General features: G+C 52.6%; 7 protein-coding genes across 7 annotated transcripts; 2 read left to right on the top strand and 5 right to left on the bottom strand.

Moving 5' to 3' along the window:
• Positions 1-970: 970 nt before the first annotated feature.
• Positions 971-2,908, bottom strand: SPBR_06911 (uncharacterized protein; the record flags this gene model as incomplete). The annotated part of the gene is made up of 3 exons (XM_040765167.1): positions 971-1,080; positions 1,124-2,798; positions 2,852-2,908. The coding sequence occupies 3 exons, from the start codon at positions 2,906-2,908 to the stop codon at positions 971-973; spliced, it is 1,842 nt and encodes a 613-aa protein (XP_040617140.1).
• A 1,073-nt stretch (positions 2,909-3,981) lies between these two features.
• SPBR_07746 (uncharacterized protein) lies at positions 3,982-4,803 on the bottom strand (the record flags this gene model as incomplete). Its single annotated transcript, XM_040766000.1, has 1 exon — positions 3,982-4,803. The coding sequence occupies one exon, from the start codon at positions 4,801-4,803 to the stop codon at positions 3,982-3,984; it is 822 nt and encodes a 273-aa protein (XP_040617139.1).
• Positions 4,804-5,005: 202 nt separating this feature from the next.
• Positions 5,006-6,187, bottom strand: SPBR_07427 (uncharacterized protein; the record flags this gene model as incomplete). Its single annotated transcript, XM_040765681.1, has 1 exon — positions 5,006-6,187. One exon carries the CDS (start codon positions 6,185-6,187, stop codon positions 5,006-5,008), a length of 1,182 nt encoding a protein of 393 aa, XP_040617138.1.
• Positions 6,188-8,156: 1,969 nt separating this feature from the next.
• Positions 8,157-12,713, bottom strand: SPBR_06361 (uncharacterized protein; the record flags this gene model as incomplete). Its single annotated transcript, XM_040764618.1, has 1 exon — positions 8,157-12,713. One exon carries the CDS (start codon positions 12,711-12,713, stop codon positions 8,157-8,159), a length of 4,557 nt encoding a protein of 1,518 aa, XP_040617137.1.
• Positions 12,714-14,317: 1,604 nt separating this feature from the next.
• SPBR_07967 (uncharacterized protein) lies at positions 14,318-14,768 on the top strand (the record flags this gene model as incomplete). The annotated part of the gene is made up of 2 exons (XM_040766219.1): positions 14,318-14,573; positions 14,602-14,768. 2 exons carry the CDS (start codon positions 14,318-14,320, stop codon positions 14,766-14,768), a joined length of 423 nt encoding a protein of 140 aa, XP_040617136.1.
• Positions 14,769-17,524: 2,756 nt separating this feature from the next.
• SPBR_07250 (uncharacterized protein) lies at positions 17,525-18,925 on the top strand (the record flags this gene model as incomplete). The annotated part of the gene is made up of 1 exon (XM_040765504.1): positions 17,525-18,925. The coding sequence occupies one exon, from the start codon at positions 17,525-17,527 to the stop codon at positions 18,923-18,925; it is 1,401 nt and encodes a 466-aa protein (XP_040617135.1).
• Positions 18,926-20,335: 1,410 nt separating this feature from the next.
• SPBR_07789 (uncharacterized protein) lies at positions 20,336-21,087 on the bottom strand (the record flags this gene model as incomplete). Its single annotated transcript, XM_040766043.1, has 2 exons — positions 20,336-20,421; positions 20,520-21,087. 2 exons carry the CDS (start codon positions 21,085-21,087, stop codon positions 20,336-20,338), a joined length of 654 nt encoding a protein of 217 aa, XP_040617134.1.
• Between the last annotated feature and the right edge of the window lie 237 nt (positions 21,088-21,324).

Below are 21,324 nucleotides of genomic sequence, written 5' to 3'. Positions count from 1 at the left end.
CGAGGAGACTGCCAGGCCAGGCGTTGAAAGTGGAGGGAATAGTTGTGAAAGCAACGAGGCCCGTGGCAAATGTGATGAAATGTCCATATCCCAGGAAGTTGAAGCGCAGCTCTCAAGTGATATAGCTGAAACACAACAAGAGGGTCGTCCCTCGAGCGACCAGAGCCGGCCAAGAGCACCCGACGCCTTTCAAACCTACAGGCGTCGAACGACACGTGGCTGTCATATTGCTATGATCCGAGACGGGTCTCCGGCCAAGAACCGTATAATGCCACCAAACACCCCAAGCTCAACATGGTCCTCTCAAGCAACAACTGCCACTACCGCATCGGGCCCCGATTCTTACATTAAGGGGAGTACACTACCGAGACCAGTTAGCAAGTTGGAAAAGTTGTCAAATAAACAGCGGAAGCAGACGTCGATGCAAACTGCTGGCATGTATGCAATCGATGTAACGCAGGACACCTTACCTGACAGCCTCTATGAGGAAGTACGTCAGGCACCACCTATTGTCATCGAGGAGTCAGAGGACTCAGGAAAGGAATAAGCCCGCAAAAAACGGGATAGTGAAACCCATGGGCACGCTGCTAGCTGATCTAACTGTACAAATACACTACTCAAAATAACAGCTTAATTATTATACGTTTAGAAATATTTTCTTTTTGGACTAGTTCCGCAAACGCCTCATGATTCAATTAGAGTTACATAGCATCGCCACCACCACTGACAAATTTTATCAGTTTGGAAGCGGTCAGTATAAGCCCCAGCGAAGGCAACAGTTAACGTGCTCTCACCAGACATGCCGAGCATCACGCCAGAATGGACATGATAGACTCCTAGCATTATTTGTTGTCCTTGTCCTTCTTCCTTTTAAAAAGCTGTTTGAACATGTTGCTCCCTGTATTTTGATTTCCTCTCTCCCTGCTTTGCACGGTGCCGGTATCAGATGCCGGGCCACTCGGACTATTGTCTAATACTCGGCGACCATCCGTGCGTGAGCGCCCACTGTGCCGGTTGCTGCGGCTTGTCGTAGATCTCGCCGACTCACTGCTTTTTTCGTCACCGTGGCGAGTGCGAGAACTGCAGGGGGGGTTACGAATTTCATCACGCCGACGGTTCTTACTACGGCTTTGCCGCTTGTCCGGAGAGTCATCAGTTCCTGTGACCTGTTCGCTGCTTCGAATACTGTTCTGGTGATGTGTTTGGCGGTGGCGGTGGTAGTAGCGTGTATTTCGTGTCGACATGTGTCCGAGAGATTTGGCGGTTCGAGCGCTCTTCAGAGTACGTTGGTCATCATCGCCAATACACGAGCGCATCGCCTTCGGACTGATTAGCTCAAGGTCAACCTCACTGGCTTCCCACGGCTTGATACCGGATCCTCCATCAAGTATTGGCTCGATTCCACGGCGCCATGTCTCAATAGTGCACAGTTCTTCCTCCAGCACGAGTGCTTCTTCATAGCCACGCGAGGACGATTGTAAGGCTGAAAGCGGCTCTTCGGCGGTGCCAAGCACTATTTCTGAATCGATCCCCGGAGCATGCTGCTGCGGAAACCCGCCACTTTGATCGCCCGTCGCAAACGTTTGCCTTCCCTCCTCACGCGCAGCTCGCACTTCGGAAATGCGCTTGACAATCTTCCAGCCGCCAAACAGAATAACCGTGGCCCCCACAACAATGCTGGTACCAATGAGGAACTGGGGGCTGGCCAGAAGAGCGAAGACGGCCGGGCTTCCGCCCTTGACCACTCCTAGATAGGCAGGGCTCAGTCTCGTTAGCAGCGCTGAAAGTTCTGCCAGAGTTAAAGCGACCGCGGCAGCGGCCTCGGGCTTGTCTTGTAGATGGCGGATGATGGACGCAGCTGTGTGGTGAATGCATTGTGCCTCATTCAAGAGCGTCTCAATGCGGTCGACCAGTGTCGTGGCATAAGATTCTTTCAACTCGTCAGCCTTATCCACAATAAAGGCTTCAGGGTCCAAGTCGATGCGCGACTCCAAATCAGGCGGTATATTGCCGTATGCTAGGTTCGTATCAATAAGTTTCGGCGGCGGCACGTTTCCACTGTCCTTGGGTAGACGGCTCAGTGCGGAGTCCGATCGTGGTCGGTGAACCAATATCGAGGCGCGCGGTGACGAGAGAGCGACAGCCGGGGAGTTACTCCTTCCTTGCGGCAGCGCAGCCGTATGGGTCACGCTCATCGGAGGTATATCGTTTAGAGCAGAGCGCAAGGGTACCAGATTGTGAGCGCTCGTCTTGGCGTACAAGCCATGGCTATTGCGACGGGAATCTGATGCTTGCGAATGTCCATCGCAAGCTTGAGAGAGGTCACGCAGGTTGTGTGCAGTCAACGGCGGTTGGTGGGGCCGAAAGCTGCTCCTCGCTCCATTCACCGAAGTGCCGCTACCAGTAGAACTACGCTGCGATCGGCGCGGCTGGCGATTGTTCAATGAATAATGTGAGCGGCGGTCACCACCATCCAGGGAAAGGCGGCGGCTATGACCTCCGTCCTCAAGATAAAGCGGCGGTGCAGCTTGTCCCAGAGAACGATGGTTGTGATAATAGCCTTCGCGTTGATCATAGTGGTGTGCATCGTCATATTCCTCAACCTCGCAGAGAGGGCCGTGGTAGCCTTCGCTGCGGGAAAGGTCAAACGTCCGCGCGCGGCGGATACCAGAATGTCGTTCTTGTCGAAGGGTCTCTTTCTTTTCCTTGTAGGCCGACCGTGCTTCCTTGAAAATGCCAACTAGATGTTTGCCCCATAGTCGCACGTACTGAGCAACCCGACACAGGTACAAGGGAGGCTGCTGGAGACATAGGAAGCGCCGGGACAAAAAGGCGCGAAACAGGGACTTACAGTGCTGATGATTTTTCCGGAATTGTTGATGATCGTTATCGTCTGTTCAAACGGCATTATGAAGGTAGTGCGCAATACGACGGAGAACAGATGGAAAAGCGTAAAGGCACGGTCGGGCGGGTTCTCTAGGAAGGAACGCGACTTCATTCACCGTTGCGCGAGGTCGTGAATTTGAAGAAAGTATGTGTATGCAGAAGCTCGGTAACATAGTGGTCGATGCACAGGAGAAGAGGTCAGTCCGTCCGTGATTAGCGGAAGCAGGATCGTATTACGTATTGATTCATGCATCAGGTCATATCACATTTGGTCCATACGCAAACCATCCCCCACCCTCACCGACATGTGTTGGGCGGTGGAGTTTTGGTTGGGCTCCAAGGACCATATTCCAGCTGAGGCCGCCCAATTCACCCACTCCAGCCAAAGTCTAGGGCAAACGAAGAATTTTGCGAATCCGGCTACCTGGATGTAGCAACCTGAGGGGATTGACTCGAGCAAGACAAGTAGACGATGGATTATATGGCCTCCTTGTGAACGGAGTAGATGGAATACGGCAAAAAACGACCACATCATAGCCAAGGCCTACCCGACAATTCTGGAAGTCGGTCTGGAGAAGAAGAGAGGTGACTCTGCTGGCGACGATGACGCAGTATTCTTTTTGGTTACTCCGGATGTCGACAGTCTATATGACAAAACACCTGGTACTCAAAGAGCAGCAAACTTCTGTTCGTCCGCCTTTACGAGCACAGCGCGCTGCCGTGTTATGTTTAAATCAATGTGTGGCCGCAGGGGCGACATATCACCCATCCTTTGCGTGTCTTATCTATATTGCCCGTTTAACGTACTGGCACCTCATTAGATATCTTGCTGAAGTGACAGAATGGCAGATCCATCTTCCCCTCCCTACTCCCCCAAATAGCATACCGCTTGCTGATGCACAGCATCACTGCAGGTGGGAATGCCGACGGAACCTTATCCCATGCAGCATATGTATATACGCTTCCCCATCACATCTACATATGTATGTCGTGACAGCCGTACCACGCCTCTCCCTCCAAGCGCACGCAAGCGCCCGTCCCAGCATAGGACGTGTTCGCAGGCAGCTTTGGTTCTAAGCGAGTCTGTACAGTTCATCACCAAATGTACACCGGAAGGCGGTTGCCCAAAAGCTCGCTCTTAGAAATCTGCACATCCATCTTGCTGAAGTCGTGCAACAGTAGCCAGCATAGCATCCGGAACACCAGCGTACACCACACGCTTGCCGCCTCCAGTCGACGAAATACGTTGCCGTTGCCGTCGACATCGTCGCCACCTACATCGGTATCGATGTTTTCGGCATCAAATTTATCGGCATGGACAATGTTAAGATTGTTGTCATCACTGTGGACATCGTCCTGCTGTAGCCATGCAGTTTCGGCCAACTGCACCACGCGCGGTTGCAAACGTGAAAAATATATCCTCATCAATGTTCTTTGGCGAACTTCTGGCGAGGCCGTCATCACGTCGTCGAAGCGCAAAGGGGTTCCAAATTTGTCCGCATCACTCCCCGTACCTGGTGGACTGGATTCCCCAGTTCTGGTAGCCTCGGACGTGCCGAGTCCTACCCCGGTTCCTGCCGTACCTACCTCTTCACGACCTGGACCATAGTCGCCCTCGTTGTTAACCATGTGTAGGAGTTCCTGGACGTGCTCGCGTAGGACAATCTCAACAGCTTTCCGGCCCTTTCTCTTCAAATATAAGTCGCATTTATCGAGGTTCTCATGCAGGACAGTCATTAGCGGGCGGTCGATGGCGTCCTCCAAGGCCCTTTTGACCCGTCCGGCCTTGTCGCGTTCAGGCTTGCGTAGAAGCAGGTCGACAGTCAAGTTTGCCAGCGTCTGCAGCTCCTTGATCTGCAGCTCGTTCGCTCCTAGGCGGCCAATCTCGGATCGGTATTCCTGTAGGAGCTTCTGCATGCTAAAATATTTCCGGTCCCAGTGATAAAATGTCGGGTTTGGTAAAAAACGGAAAAGACTTTTCTTGATATGAAGCGTCCGCCCCAGCATGCCTGTAATTTCGAAAGCGACTGGAAGCCTGTCAGGTATACTTCTCAAACGTGAGGGGTTTTGTCTGGGAGCTCGGTGCGCCCATATCGCTATTTGTCGATATGTTGGGTAACTATGACTTACGAGGAAATAGGTGGCCATGCTTCTTCGTTTCATCGCGGAGACTGTTCGATGTGTTTGTGTTGCAGCCAATCGATGCTAGTGTCTCTGCAAGCTCATTGCGGTTGCCGAGCAAGAGAGTCTCCAGACTGCGCGTATCGTCGGACGTGAACGCAAGTCGGCGAAGGTCCTCTTTCCTGCGGAAAATAGTCGGCACGAGGCCAAACGCGAGCTCCTTGACCTCATCTGCAGGGATGATGCGATTTTCTTTGAATCGGCTCTTGCCGCATATCTGAAAGGTAAACACAATCCCCAAATCTGCCATGTGGTTGCCCGTGAGGACATAGCCGTTGCCTTCTGCCCGGTACCGACCAGCAGACCGGTCGAACTCCTTCCAGTATATGCCCAGCATGGCTGCCATCTCGATGAGGTGGCAAATAGTCGACGCAGCATACGGCCTGCTTATGCTAGACGGCATAGTGTCCCAGGAACGCTTTTTTGACTGAAGGGCCACGCAGAGTTTGTGCTCCTCAAAGGAGCACGCGCTATGTGGTGGATTCAGCTCCACTTGCGTCTTCTGCCAGTGCTGCGAGTCGCGCTCCATGCGATGAAGCTCCTGCAGAAGGCGCACCCACGTCGACATCTCGTTGTCAGCTGTGTGGACTCCGCGCTTGTCTTGCAACACATGTGCAATCTTGGGCATCGATGAGGTTGCTTGGCTGGCGTGGTCAGTTGTTTCATTTTGCTTCCCGTCTGCTTGCTGGGGCGGCTTGTCTGCGCTGTTGTTCGTGCCGGGGCCGTCCAACGGCAAAGAGCGTGTAACGACAATGCTTTCAGGGTCACCTTTAACAAACCACACCGGCGCTCCGTTGATAGGCCCTCTCTTGTTGTCGGCCGGGCAGACGAAGAATACAGGCGTCTCGAATAGAACCTGGAAGCGCATTTCGCTTAAGCGAAACCGCCGCTTCTTCGTTGTGTGCCAGGGCCCGATCACAGCGGCATCGCAGTTGGAGTAGCCAGCCGCCGAGGCCATGTATTGTTGAACGACCTGTAATCCTGTCCCGATCAGGGCGATAACAGACACCACCAGGGCCACGATGGCGATGATCGTGTCTGAACCACCATTGCTATTGCCGTTTCCATTTGTGCTACTGCTGGAGTCGCTGCCGCTGCCGCCGGCCTGATTACTGGACATGACGACCCTTTCCTATGACGGCCTAGCACCAGCCAATAAGTGCATGCGCGGCGTAGAAAGGTGCGGACGATAAAGGGAGGCTCGAAGATGGGTCGCGGTGTGTCTCGTAAGTATACGTAGCGAGGACAGAGTGTCGGAATGCAAGGAGAGGCAAAAGAGTGCCAGAGGAGGAGGATTGACAGAGTAAGGGAAAAAGTTACGGGGGCCTAGGTAAAAAGGATAACAAGAAAAAAAATGATAGGGAAGAGTTAAGGGAGACAGATACTACAGAGTACGAAAAATGTCGCGCAATCTCTGGGATGGCGAACGAGACGAAGTGTGCGTGAAGCCATTGCTGAGCACAGTCAAGGAGCTCTTTCCCAGCTTGGGCGCGCATTGCAAGCCTCGTGGAGGCAGCGCATGTACGGCTGAAAGCAGCCGTACACTCTCTGTTGTTGTAATCATTCTGTAAATACAGAGAAATACGACGTAATACTCCTCAACTTAAAAGCGCCGGCTTCTAAATAGTCTCGCCACAAACAACATTAAATGAAAGGCTTTTATGTCCTTTTAATTTTGGTAAAAGAGGCCGAGATGCATACACCGTAGGATGTAATCACCATGCGACACGGGGCGCAGAGTAATACAGCTCTCCAGCTGAAGCATTCTAGCGAGCAACTAAATCCAGTTGTGAGCTACAATGGGGCTCGATTAGTCTCACTTAATAAAATAGGGGCAGTACTCCGCAAAGATGCCTTGTCTCCCGTTACGAAGGATTCACTGGAAGAGCCAAACCGATCTCTTTGTCCACCTTTACCCCGTGCTTACTCACGTGCTTTCGTTTTACATATATGTCCTCATTCCGTAGATGTAAGATACAAGCAACACAGTGCTCTGTAGACTTAGCATCGGGTATCAATTTATCATATGAGTTGAACATCTCCGAAAATAAATATATAAAAAGGAAAAACAGTGACTACAAGTAAGATGTTCCGTCTTCCAACATACGGCTTAATCACCGCGCACCTTACACCGGCCTTAAATGTAAGTCACACCGGAATAAGATGTGTTGTATCAAGTAACTCCCAACGTTGTCATACGGTCCGCGACGAGCAAGCTGATCCAGTCACAGAAAGTGTCGACCGTGGGCCGGGATTAGAAGGTACCCCTTTCAAGCTCATCCAGCCTCCATGGCACCGAGTCCATAGGTCGGACGAGACTCACGAAACACATGGCACCGACTCCAACGTCGCCTAGGAGCTCGCGGTGCCCTCACCTGATCGGGCTGTCGCCGGGCCGTTGCCAGACGGGCCGTCACCGCATTCACTGGAAGGCTGGCCGCTGGAATTCCATGTGACTCTTACTGCTCGGCTACCGCTAGAAACGATGCAGCGCATAAAGTCATGCGTCAATAATCCACTTATATGTATAGGAACTAGACCGCTAGACTAACTGGCAAAATAGAGAGCCCTCAGATGGCAGGTCTAAAGTACCGTAGTGCTGGCTGGTGCCGTTTGATGGGCAGGCAATTGTTGGCGGTAGGCGCTCTCGGCCGCTTTGTCGACCTGTAAATGCGTATCCTCACTGTCTTCACGCCCATAATGCAAAATTATCATGGGGTACGTGCTTGTTCCTAGAGGTTGGGCTAGGATGTGTGGCCACCACAAAAGTTAGAGAAAACGACGTGTGGCTAGGTAAAACTATATGTTAAACAAAAACACATTAGGCAGGGAAATGAACCTCTCGGGTCGAATAACTAATCGGTTCAAACGACTGCTTTCAAAATGGGTAAACGAAAACATGCGATTCATCGGCATAGACAAACGAAAGACAATTATGCCAAGAAGACTAAATATATACCTGTAAGAAGATAATGAAAGGAAAGATCACAAGATTCAGACGGCGCCCACAATTCAACTTCTTATTCGTATAGAGGCCGTCTCCCTACCCCATCAAAAACTCAACAACAGTCACCATCTACTGCCACCACTTAGTATAGGCCCCATAGCACATCCTGCGAGTTGACGTTGCCGTCGCAGTCCATATAGCCCTTCGCGCCCACCTTGCCGCTACCGCCAAAGAGCTTCACGGAGTCGGTGATAATATCCACAATGTCCTGCGCCGTAATATGGAAGTTGATGTTGCCGTGTAGATCGGTGGCCTGGATTCCGAAATTGCAGCTTCCATACCCCGCCACCCAGTGCTGCGCTAAACCAGCCGTATCTTTGTACCATTCACCGTCTGTGCCGATAATGTTGTTGACAAGGTGCATGCAGTCGTCGACCGAGGGCGACGCGTCTGAGGTCTGGTCGATGAAACTCGACGACTCGCAGGCGCCCCTCTGTGGCGTTAAGTAGCAGGGCCAGTTATCGAGCGAGCGGTCACTGTGCACTTGCCAGGTCCGGAAAGCAGTCTGGCCCGAGCAGACTGGAAGGCTGATGTAACCGGGCGTGGTAATGTCCTGGTCATACAGGCTATTCATAGTGGACGTGTCCGAGGGGTCAGCGCTGTAGCCGCCGTTCTTGTGACCGTTTGCTATATACGTGCGGAGGGACCCGTTAACGATATCAGCTACCGTCACGCCGCCCCACGACGAGCCATCGAGCATGTCGACTCCGGCTGGCAGGGAAAAGCCATCGTCCCGACAGTCCTCAAGATTACAGGAGTCAGGGGATTTACCATCAGGGAAGACCAAAAAGTAAAGGTGGTTGTCGATGCAACCCATGGCCTGCTTCTGGATGGACGGATCAACGTATTGGTGGGCCACATTCAAGTCGCTGCAGTCGGCGCCCGTGTCCAGAATGAAAGCACCTGTTCCCGAGGCGCGCCACACGGCAGGAATGGCAAAAGCATAGAAGGATCGTTTAATACTCGCCTCCACAGAAGTGGTAGTGGCGTCCGATATACCGACGTCAGGTTTTGTATCAGCCGCACTGTCGGAGCCGGTGGCGCCCTCAATCATCTGGCCCTTGTCGATAAGACTAGCCAGGATCGGCAGCGTGTTAGGCTGGCCGCTAAAGATGTTTGATAGTTGCTGCTCAGTGGAGTTGGCCCAAATGTCGACGAACTGGCCGAGGTAGTTAGAGAAGGACGTCTGCGAGGCCGGCGTCCACGAACTCTGGCTACCGCTCACATAGGTGCCTGTAACCGACACGCCGAAGCTGACCAGGGCCTTGCCGGCGTCCTTGTAGTTGTCGTATTGGACACCGTTAGCTTTGAAGAACGGAAGTGCTTTCAGAATACTATTGAAAAAGCTCGACACCACAATGGTTCCAGCCAAGTTCACAAATGCCAGCAGAAGATCGAGCCATTCGGTGTCGGGCGGCGTCACGGGCGCAAAAGTGTTCTCAAAATGGTCCAATGCCGGATTTAGTGACAGCGCGGCCGCCTGAATAATGGTGCTGTGGAACGTCTCGTATATCTCGTGGACGTAAACGAGCGAGTTCCAGATCTCGTACGCTGCGGGGCCTGAGCCTTGGGTATTCTCAACGTCCTTGCACAACAGAATACGGTCGCAGTTGCTTGTGGCAGCGAGCGAGCCGCAGTTCGAGTTTTCGGGGCCGTTGATAGACGCCGAAATTGACGCACTGAGGTACATGCCGTTGTTAATGTCGGTTGTCTTCCATACGTTAATAACGTCGTTCCAGGCGTCCGTGCAGCCCAATCGGTCCCAGCGCTCCTCGGATGTCAGGTTTCGCACGTCAACGACGGCCGGGTCCGTGCAGCTCAGCTTGGTCCAGTTGCCCGATATTTGCGTAGGATCAACGGACAGTTCGGACATCGGGTCGAGACCGGTCTTGACGGCCAGTATAAATGCGTCCCAGTTGGGCATATTGCCTGGTACCTCGTTGAATGTCTGCAGGTCACTGGCCCAATTGGTAGTGCCGCCCAACCCCAGGCTCTTATATTTCGCAGTGCGTGAAGCTAAGATGTCGGCCGTCATAAACGAAACCCACTGGTTGTCGTCAAACACCAGGATTTGACTGTCACTGTCTTTGTCGTAATAGTACTGGTTAACACGACTTGACAGCGCTGTAGAGTCACGGCGGCGACGGCGCTTCTCATTGCTGGTACTATTGGTGCCTTCCATAATATCCGTAATCTCTGCGTCAGCCAAGTAGCCTCCAGTGCCCGTGCAAGGGCCCTGAGTGGCCGTGGAGCCGGCCGCACCTCCACCAAAAGTACACTCGGGGGTGTAACAGCCAGGGTCGGTCATGCCAAACGAACGGCCGTAGCTAGTGACACCGACGACAACCTTGCCCGACGGCACACCAGCCTTGGTAATCATGGCCAACGATGTCATGGTCTCGGTCAAGTTAACGTGCGACCGGAGGCAGTTGCCGGTAGGACATCCTTCTTGCGAGTAAGAGTTACCACTGTCCCACTGGCCGTGTAGATCATAGGTCATGTAGACAATATAGTCGACAACCTCGCTAATCTTCTTAATAGGGAAGCCCTTAAGGTACCAGTAAGACGAAGGAGCGGCGATACTAACGGTCTTACCCGGTAGTAGGTTCTTCAAGACCACTAAAAAGGCCAAGTAGTTGGCGCCATCGTCGGTACTAGCAGCGGGGATTCCAGGGATATCCGGTGCACCAGGATATTCCCAGTCGATATCAATACCATCTAATTCGTTGTCCTTAACGAAGTTGGCAATAGCTGTCGCCATAGCCACGCGGTTAACGGCCGTAACGCCGTTACGGAAAATACTGTAAGTACTAGGATCCGTAGAAAAGCTCCAGCCTCCGACGGTTAACACACGGTGGAAGCTATTACCAAGACGCGTAAAACGATCGAACTCGTAGGTACTCGCGGCGGAGCCGACGGAGACGGCATAAGTAGAAGGATCAAGCGTGGCAAAGGCAAAATGGACGTGGGTATAGGCCGTGCTCAACTGCGAAATATCCTGATACAGGCAGGGGCGGTCCATACCGTAACCTTCGAAGTAGGCTAGGTTAATAGGACTAATGGGCGCGTCGCCTGAAATCACGTCGGTACCACAATTAGAAATACAACCGTTGGTGCCTTTCTTTGCCGTACCCGGGGGGCCCAGAGACGTGTCAACGCAAAACTCCTCAGTGATACCACACTCGCCCCATATGTCACAGCAGGCGTTAAGCGGGCAAGGGTTAAGACCAGACAGGTTGTAAGTGCCGCCGGGACCCACCACCGTACCAGGCTTTTGGGGACCGCACTCGGCGTTAGCGATAGCAGCAGGCATCGGAGGCGAGCCCCTACTCAGGCAAATAACGGCACCAAGGAGCACATTACCGCAGCCCTGCCAGCCCCAGGTCTCGTTATTGAAACTCTCAATTAAATCGTTGGTCAGGTCGTAAGCGGCCGCCAGGTCAGCACAGTTATCGTTGGCCACAACGGTATAACTATAACATGAGCCGTCGCTGTTAGGCTTAGGCGCAAACGAGGGCAGCGTACCGGACGAGCAACAAACGTGCTGGCCAGGTGCTAGCTTTGAACATAGTGTTGAGCTGGGGTTGTACTTGGTAAAGTCGGCAGCCGAGATCCCGCACTTGGTGGCTAGTGTGCCACATGTGTCACCGTACACAACCTGAACGGTTGTGCAGTCGGCACGGGGCGTCAGGAAGGTATGCGCATGGGGCGAGCGGCTATGGTGGTGGCTGTGGCCGTGCAAATCGCGCGCCACCACGGTGCCGTTGGATGTACTCGTAGAGTTCGTGGTAGGAATAGCCAACGGTGTTGTAAATGAGACAGGGCTGATGAACGTTTGCGTCGAGTTGTAGTCGATACAGGATGCCTTAGACCACGACTGGAGAACCTGTTGGACCGGCACAAAAGAAGTATTGCTGGTGGCCATAAAGCCAATAATGTGGTCGGCATCGTAGTGTGTGCCACACAGCTCAAGCGCCACTGTGCCGGTGGTCTCGTTCGTAGCGGTTAGTGACTGTTCGAGCGACTTGAGGGCGCCCGTAACGGATGATAGGCTTTGGATAGCCTTGCCGACGTAGAGACCGACGGTGCCGCCACTGGTCTGCGCAAACAGGACCTGAGGCTGGTTGCCCGCTGTGGCATACGACGAGGAGCTGTTGCCGGGGGTGGCCATAAAGCCCGAGGTCAAGAAACGGCGGACCTGCTTAGACAAATCGCGCAAGTCGGCACCGGCCGGCGTAATCTCATCCCAGTGGCCCACCGTGAACGTGGCGTTGTCGAGCGTCTGCTTCACACGCATAGTCGAAGACGCTGCACCGGTCGCCTTGAAAGAACCGTACGAGGCACAAGCGTAGATGCGGTGAGACAATGTACTGTCATCAACATTGTCAGAGAGTGACATGTGGTAGAAAATGGTCTCTGTGCACTTGTCTAGCTGTGCCGTGTTCTTGTAGACGGGCCAGTTAGCGGGGTCGGGCCCGACAAGGGCGCACGACGTCGGGCAGTTGCCGCTGCGGCTTTTGTACTTAGGCGAGGCGGGCATGCGCAGTCCAGAGTGGGACGCATCGGCACCGCCAATGATGCCAGATGACAAGAGTATGAAACCGGCTGCCGCCGCGGATGTCACCCAGGTAGGCAACATCGTGGAGTGGTGGCCAAAAATAAGTGGAAAGATCAATAAAGGAAAACCAACTATCAACATGTGACAGGGAATGAACGAAGGAGTCAAATCGACTTGGAAGTAATGAGAGAAATGAGCAGAGGACACTCGGGGGAAAAGAAGGGACTGCGCTTGCCTCGTTCAGAGGCAAACGGCGAGACAAAAAAGAAGGACAATAGGGAGGGGAGAGCAACAGAGACGAGATAGAGCCTTGGGATATGGTTCCCTACTTCATGTCGAGAGTCAGGCAAGGCGGATGGGCGTGCCTTTTTGACGACAGACCGCGACACGGTCTCGCAATGGCCGTCTGCAGGCAACTTCCAAAAGTTCATTGTGCTTGCACGACGGCTACAGCGGCAATACGGTGTGACGATGCTCCATTCTCATTCTGTGTCATTTTTATAAAAATAAATAAATAAAAAACAACAGCTACCACGCCGTCCCGTCGGAACTTAGTACTCTCCTTGGTCATATTTCTGCCCTCGGTGTTAAGTACCATCCGCCGTGGCCTGCAGATTGTTCGTCGTATGGCAGGTTGAACGGACGTTGGGTCGGGTCTGGTGTGTATGGAGTTTCTTGAGTTCCATATTCATTAGCGTCATTAGCGAATAGCAAACTGCACTCGAGGGGCCCGCCCACCTACAAGATGCCGAAATCTACACAGACAGATGACTGGGACTCTTCCTTCTTGTCTCAACCGACTTTCGGCCATTCCCAAGAGAGCACCGACACATGTGCATCTAAAATACCATAGAAATGGCTTTTACTCAGCTGCGCGCCCCATAGCCTTGGAGGATCGATCCCCCGAGCCAGGGGTCCATCGCGCCGATCATAAGGGGTGAAGGAAAGAACGCCAAGGCTCAGGGTAGCAGAGGATTTTTAGTCCACAGCCGTGTCTTACAGGGTGGGATTGCAGAAATTAACCTTAAAATCCTTAAAATACATGTGCCTTATGTATATCGACGAGTTGAAAGCGACCAGAGTGTACGACGTTCGCGGAACTCAAACAGACAACGGCCTGGATGCCAATCCTACGACACCTCGTCACCGACGTCCCAAGTCGCAAGTCATGGGCCACATTGGCCTAACAGTCAGGCACGTGGGGTATGTTTGTTAGGTTGCTGTTAGAGAGCCACTCGACGATGCACGAACGAAGGATTTAGAGCGAATGTGTCCGTAGTTTTTCTCCATCTGCGACGGACGAGTGCATACCGTGGCCATTGTAGATGAGTTCACTTCCGTAGGTTCTAGGTCGTAGTTTTGACCATACGACGTATCACGTGGCCGCGGCATGAAATTTTGTCTTTTCTCTTCGACGTTCTCTTGTTCTTGTTCTTAAAAAACAGCTTGGCTCCATCGTATCGCACGTATTCGCTATAAATGAAACTATTGTTAAAATACATTGAACAAGAGAGCCCCGTTATATTTCCTACAGTGGATCAGTCCTGGTTGCTGCTGCTTGCATTCTTCTGCCAAACTAATATATACGGTGTATAATATGTAAATCGTACATGTTAGTAGAGTTGTGATAACAGACATCCTACAGAACCCTAGTAAGCGCCTGCAAAAACCAGGCAGTGGTCATTATGCCAAACACGGTCAACGACACACCGAGCCCGCGGGCCGCTCCCGACCTTGTAGCCGGACAGCTGATGGCCGGTGTCGCCAGAGCACAAACCGATGACGTTATGCGAGACATGATGCTCGCTGCCACCGACGCGTCGGCCGTGGCGGCGCATGGGTTGACCGAGACGGGCGTCGGCGTGGTGTCGGAGAACTCGGCACATGATGCGTGCCCAACCCATTGTGCGCTGGGGTCGGGCACCGTCAGCGTTCAGGGTTGTAAGCAACGTGCGGTAAGTATTTGCAGCTGTTTGTATCGGCTTCGGGTTCAATGATGGAGGGCACAATGCCGCCTTCTTTGGCAATCTTGAAAATAGCATCATGGGACTCGGAAGCGCCGATAAAGGACAAAGCCTTGGTTCACCCGGAGTGTTGGCCGAGCAGTTGCCGGCGCCTAAAGTCCAAACTAAGTGATACTGCGTCGATGCGTCGGCGCCGTCGTTATTGGTGTTAATATTGACAGCATTAGTGTTAAAAAAAGGGATCTGAGACACTAGTAAAGTTTACACTGCTCAGGTCAATGTCGGCCAGTGGAGGCGAGTTGTTATGGGTGATTTTCTGCCAAAGCCAAAACTGGAAACTCGGGTCGAGCGACGGTGCGAGGGCCGGGTTCTGGATCGCAAAGACGACAGGGAAAACAGTGGATGGTGCATACGCCTTGTTGCGAGGGAAAGGTCGATCTCAACCGTCTGCGGGAACGTCATATCGACAGCGGCGGCCCATGCCCCGATGAGGCAGAGAGCGGCCCTGAGAAGGGACATTGTAGCAGTGAAACAACAATGATGAGCAAAGGTGTTCGATGTATACAGTGGAGTACTGCATTACGGCTGTACCAGTAGAATGATGATAAGAGATAATAATGAGAGCAGGCGCGTTTGCAGTTCAAATAAAGAAAGGTACAGAATACAAATGAGGCCCTGTCAAGGGAGAAACGGAACAAACACAGTCAAGTGGACTAATCAAGAATGCGACGGGAACTCAGAGAAACCAAACAATGGTGGTGGTACCAAAAGCGGTAAGACTAAAGAGGCGGTAGCCGCGGCGCAGCGACAAGCGCTTGCTGGCCGGGGGTGACATGACAAGACGCGCGCAGCACATAATGGTATGGTACAAATATCACAAAACAGTCATAATTTGTTAATGGGGGGCTGAATCTGGAAACGAGGGCTCGGTAAAGGACGAATAAATTGCCAAAAACGGATATGGCTCTGCCGGACAATACCACTTTCGTCGTCCCGCAGCCCCTACCGGCCCAAGCGCGGGGAAACAGGTGGTTAATTTCGTACGGAGATGTATTGTGCAACGTACCGCAACAAGATCCGAGGACCCATGACAAAAGCCCCTGACCGGGAGGGCACAATCTAGACCCTGATAATCCAATATAGTGAGCAAGCCTCACCACGTGTGTTATTTACTCCTTTTTGGCCTTTTTTTTTTCTACAAATTTCCCCCCTTTTCTGTCCCGTAACCGGCAGATCCTGCGGGAATGGCGTGCAGATCGGTTTAGTACATGTACGTTGCAGTGGGGCACCCGCACATCGTCCTGAATCGGCGCTTACGGAACTGCGTCGATGAGACCGTTAAAAGGTCCATTGTCAGTCACGAAACCTTGCTCCAAACCCAAATCTCGTGGTGGGAACAAGCATCTCCATGGCCCGACGGCCAGCGCCTTCCAAGACTTCGATGACTTCCAAGACTTGCCAGGGAGCGAGACTACCCAAGGTCAGTACCGAGGATACAGAAATACAGGACTCCCAAGACTGCTAAGGCCTTTTGTCCGTAAGGGTCCCCAGCGCTTCGGCCCGCGCAGAATTTCCGGGCAATTTTTGGGTGTTTCGGCCGTTGGGACCGGCGCAAATGTGGCGCATAGCGTGCATTGTCGGAGAAGGAGAAAAGTACCTTAAGGTCGGCTCCCACGTCGTCTGTCCGCTGTCCATTGTCCACTGTCCACTTCAACACTGGACCCTTTTCGCCGTCGGTCATGTCCGCGCAGTGGCCCGCATCCTTTGTTCAATTTCGCATTCAAACCGACACTGGGATCTGAATCCTCTTGTTCCTCCTTTAGTGATATTCCGCAGGCCCATTTCTATGTTATATGCTCTGTAAGGAAGGTAGATGCGACGATCCGTTATCTGATTTCGTACTTCAGTGGCAGTCATCTGATACGGTCAACAATGTACCTGCATACCTCTACGTAACGTTGCGTTATCACGACGAGCCACTTGTGTTCTTATTCTTATCCTTGATACTGTTACGCCGACCTCCCTGCAGCAACACCTGCCTTTGCCTACAACGTGTGGGCCGTCGTAGCCGAAGTAGGGCATCGATCCCGTGTGTGTACATTGCGTTACCCCCACATGCAATCCCTTTCTTTCTTTCTTTTAACTGTGTGTCTAGCCCTTTATCGTGATTCTGCCTTGGATGGACAGAATACCATGGATCTCCGACCTGCGAAATGAAGAGGCAGGTGAGTCTGGCAAGGGCAATAACCAAGGAAATCTATAAGGAAAAGGAAAAGAAAAGAAAAGTAGAACTGTCCGCGGAGTGTGTCATCGAATATGGCAAGCAGTTCTTTTTGGCCAGCTTACAGCGTAGAGCAGAGGCTGAACAAGGTTGATCCAATTGACCTGGTTTGGTCGTTGTAATCAAGTTACTTCCGTACGGAGTTGGGAAAGCAAAAATATTGCAATCTATACCATGGCTCGGGGGTGTTGACCACGTTGGCCATGGAGATAGCACGACTGGCTGTGGTGATTGCTTTCCGTTCGTCCCTGTTTCGGCTGGCCTATTCTTATACTTTTTGGTTAATTTTATTCCGGCATCCTTCGATACAAACTCCGAGTTGAAAAGTCGTACTAAATCATGAAAGCCGCATACTCGCCAGCGTCGCACTCTGAGAGTTTCCGGTGGCCATATCGGGCTAACCCTACGGGTTCGGCCTGAATCAACCGACTGTGTTTGTAACCTGTATAAACCCAGGACCCATTTGTCTTCAACTGGGGCTGGGGATCGTGTTGGATCTGAGCACCAGCCAGATGTAAAAGTGCCTACAAAAATCTCATGGAAACGCTTTTACTTTCAGTCTTTCATTCGGGCGCCATTCTTGCAGTCACACCCCAATTACACTCGTTTACCAATATCTCCTTTTTTCACAAGTTTAACATCTCACTATGGGCCGCTTCTCGTCCTTTTTGGCGGCCGTTCTGCTGGCCGTCACTCCGGCTTTGACCATAGCCGTTGCTGCCCCCCCCGCGGCCGCCGAGGTCACCGCACCCTTTGTCGGCCACCAGATCACTGCTCGCACCATAAACTGCGAGTTTCGGGTCACAGCGGACGACAACGCAACGTGCATCGAATTCACCAGTGAGTGGGGTTTAACGGTAGACCAGTTTATGGTTCTCAACCCCACGGTGACATGTCCTATGTTGATGCCAGACACGCCATATTGCGTCCTGGGCACTGTCAGCGGCCCGTCCACGTCGGGAACCGTCGGCCCGAACCGCTCTACGACCTCGGTCAGCTATACGCTGCCGACAGGGACAGGTGGGCCGTCGAGCCTGGACATTTCGTTTTCGACGTACCCCACGACTACGTCGAAAACTACCACGACCAAAACGTCAACGACGTCCTCGTCTACCTCGTCGATTACCGGTAGCAAACCCGCTCCGACGCAGGCTGGGCTAGCAGCCGACTGTAACAACTTCCACCATGTGGTTAAGGGAGACTCGTGCTCAAAGATCGAGTCATCGTATGGCGTGTCGGCCGCAGACTTTTTGACGTGGAACCCGGCCTTGCAAAGCAACTGTCTGGGCCTGTTGACCGGCTACTACGTCTGTGTCGGTGTGCCGGGAGGAACTACGACGGTACAACCTAGCTCGTTGTCCATATCCACTACGTCCAAGGCGACCACCTCGTCTAAGACGACTTCTTCAACATCCAAGACGTCCACCGCGTCAACTGTGCCCTCTCCTCTCCAGCCAGGCACGTTTGACAACTGCACGGCCTACCACCTCGTGGTAGCCGGTGACAGTTGCTCGGCCATTGAGACTGCATCTGCCATTTCGTCGGCACAGTTCGCCGCCTGGAACTCGGGCGTTAACGCCGATTGCACCAACATTGATGTCGGCTACTACTTGTGTGTTGGCGGTGGCGGCGGCGTTGTCTCGGCTATCCCATCCCCCCTCCAACCCGGCACCTTCGATAACTGCACGGCCTACCACTTCGTGGTAGCCGGTGACAGCTGCTCGGCCATTGAGACTGCTGCTGGAATTTCGTCGTCACAGTTCGCCGCCTGGAACTCGGGCGTTAACGCCGATTGCACCAACATTCAAGTTGGCTACTACCTGTGCATTGCAGGAGGCGGTGGTGCTGTGTCTTCGACGCCTTCTCCGCTTCAGCCAGGGACCATATCGACGTGCACCAAATACCACCTAGTCGCCTCGGGTGACACGTGCGCCTCCATTGAGGCGGCGGCAGGCATCACGGCGGCGCAATGGGCCAATTGGAACCCGAGTGTGAACTCGGCGTGCACCAACATTGACTTGGGGTATTATGTATGCATTGGCGCTTAAGGAAGTCGACGAACTCGTCGGGCGATTCGACGCATAGTGATGGTGGCCTATGGACTTAATTGAGTGTGATTTAGGTCTTGTGTCGGTCTTTTGCGACCATATTCATTTCTTTCTGCTTTTATTTAACTTATTTTTGTACGGTTCGTCTTCTATTCGGGTTCTTTTGCTAGCTCGGTCATTTTTACTATGTACATGTTCGACCGAGGCATACAAGAGTTGATGCTAATTCGTAATGTGAAAGTTGTGATATTAGTGTCAGTTTTACACGTTTAACATGGTTGACTCTTTCGACGGAGAGCTCTGTTTTATTGCCGAGGGAGTGTCTGCTCAGCTGTGTTTGTGTAGAGAGCAGCTTCACATAGCCATGTATATGATATTTTACATTAGCTGGTATTATGGACAACCTTGTACATATCAGTTGCTTCTCTATGTTTTATCCCTATCCCACGAGTAATAATATACTCACACATGTTTGAATTCAATTACCAAGTTGGTACCTTTATAAGAGTCCACCAGAGTGTTTTTCGACCTACAAGACGAACGTATAATATAACCGACATATGGCGAAGCTGCCCACTAGTAAACGAGGCGGTGTTGCTATTTAAGCAAAGCAACTAGCTACAAGGCAACACGCAAATACACACATGACGACTGGCAAATAAACGAATAAACAGAGCAAAAAACAACGCACAACATCTGTGTTAGGCATCAGAAGGTGCCGGCGGGGTGGCAGTTGAAGACCCATTGCCTCCGTCACCCTTCACCGCAGCCCTTGGGCCTCCGCGGCCTCGCGGACCACGGCCTTCTCCACTGCGCCCAGCTCCCCGCCCACCTCGGCCGCTTCCACCACGGCGGCCGGCTCCTTCACTATCACTCGCCGTACCTGTGCCTCCGCCAGCACTGCGGTAGCCACTCTGCCCAGAACCGCCAGTGTGGGAACCGCCTCTGTTGCTGCTTCCCCAGGTGCCAGCACTACCACGGTCACGACCGAAAGATTTATTTGACTCCCTTGGGATAAAGATCTTGACCAGAGGCTTCGAACGATCCTCGGTGGTGCGATGTTTTGCTTCCTCTGGCAATCGGTCCATCGCATCATCTCGATCCCCCATGGTCTTAAAATGGACGACTTTGTTCGTCTGCCCATATTTTTCAATCTTCACTATCTTTTGCAGATCCTCACTCGCAAAAAGCTCCCTGGTCTGGTCGTCAGACTGCGCATTCATAATAAAAAGCCCAATCACGTCTGTAGACGGAGCTCTTGGTACGGGCGATTGCGTCGGTTCTGAGCCTAACACATTACCGTTTGATGCCCCAGAAGATGTATGCTTTTCGTTGTCCTTAAGAGCAGGTGTAGAAAGCTGGGGCACCGGGGGCTTCGTAGAGCCTAAAACGGAGGTGGTTGCAGTTTTGCTAGAGTGGGATATAGACACTGGGACCTGCTGTTGCGTTTGCGAAGCCGGTAGCTTTTGCGACATCGAAATAGACGATTGCTGATCCTGGGGAGGGGGTGGGAGCACACTCGAAGGCTGAGGTGAGGCAGTGGATGTTGCGGGTGCCTGAGCCTGCTGGGAAGAGTTCGCCTGCTGCTTCATACCGCGATGGGAGAAGTTGAAGCCTTGGGCGCGCATCTCCGTACCAATGCGCCCGTCTTGTATTTCCAGGGCAAGGTAGCCAAACGCAGCATCCGCGAGGTTAAAATTCCACATGTTTTTGAATGCGCTTTCGTCAACCTGTCCAAGGGCAGGTGGGCCTGCAGCAGATCCGCCGAACGGATTGCCGCCGGCTGCCGTTGTCGGCATCTTTTCCACGATACCAAGGGCATTCTTCAGCAGGTTTTGCTGTGCTTCGTTTTGCTGGATAGCCGGCTCTACCTCGTTTTTGACCGTTTCCCAGACATCGTTGAATGAGGCTTTGCTCGCTGCAAGCTTGCCGCGGTAATGATCGAGAGTCGGATTAACGCTGAATTCGTTGTATGAACTACCATAGCGGAAATGGAGGCCGGCCGAAATAGAAAAATCAGCCTTTAAAGTCACCGACAACTGATTCAAAATGCCTTCGCGTGCGGGCGATGCGTGCGTAACGAAAATACGAGTCTCAGTCGGATCGTAAACACGATTGGCGGTGTCCACGAGCTCACCCATCTGAAGCAGTGTCGTCCACATTGTGCCTTGGCCACCAGCAATTGTCGTACGGCCTTCGCCGTTGTCGAAAAGCTTATGCATGACAACAGCACCACCAAGGCCCAAGAGGCGGAGCTTCACGCCCCCGATCTCGAGAAGCATCGATTGAGCTTCGTCAATGATATGAAGGTTATTAACCTTGTATTCACGGGAGCGAAATTTTTCGAGAACTCGGACATCCTCACAAGCTCCCCAAACAGTGTACACTGGTACGTCCAG

This window comes from Sporothrix brasiliensis, assembly GCF_000820605.1.
Source record: "Sporothrix brasiliensis 5110 chromosome Unknown Cont20, whole genome shotgun sequence".
Classification (NCBI taxonomy): domain Eukaryota; kingdom Fungi; phylum Ascomycota; class Sordariomycetes; order Ophiostomatales; family Ophiostomataceae; genus Sporothrix; species Sporothrix brasiliensis.
This window is presented reverse-complemented; position numbering and strand designations above follow the sequence as displayed.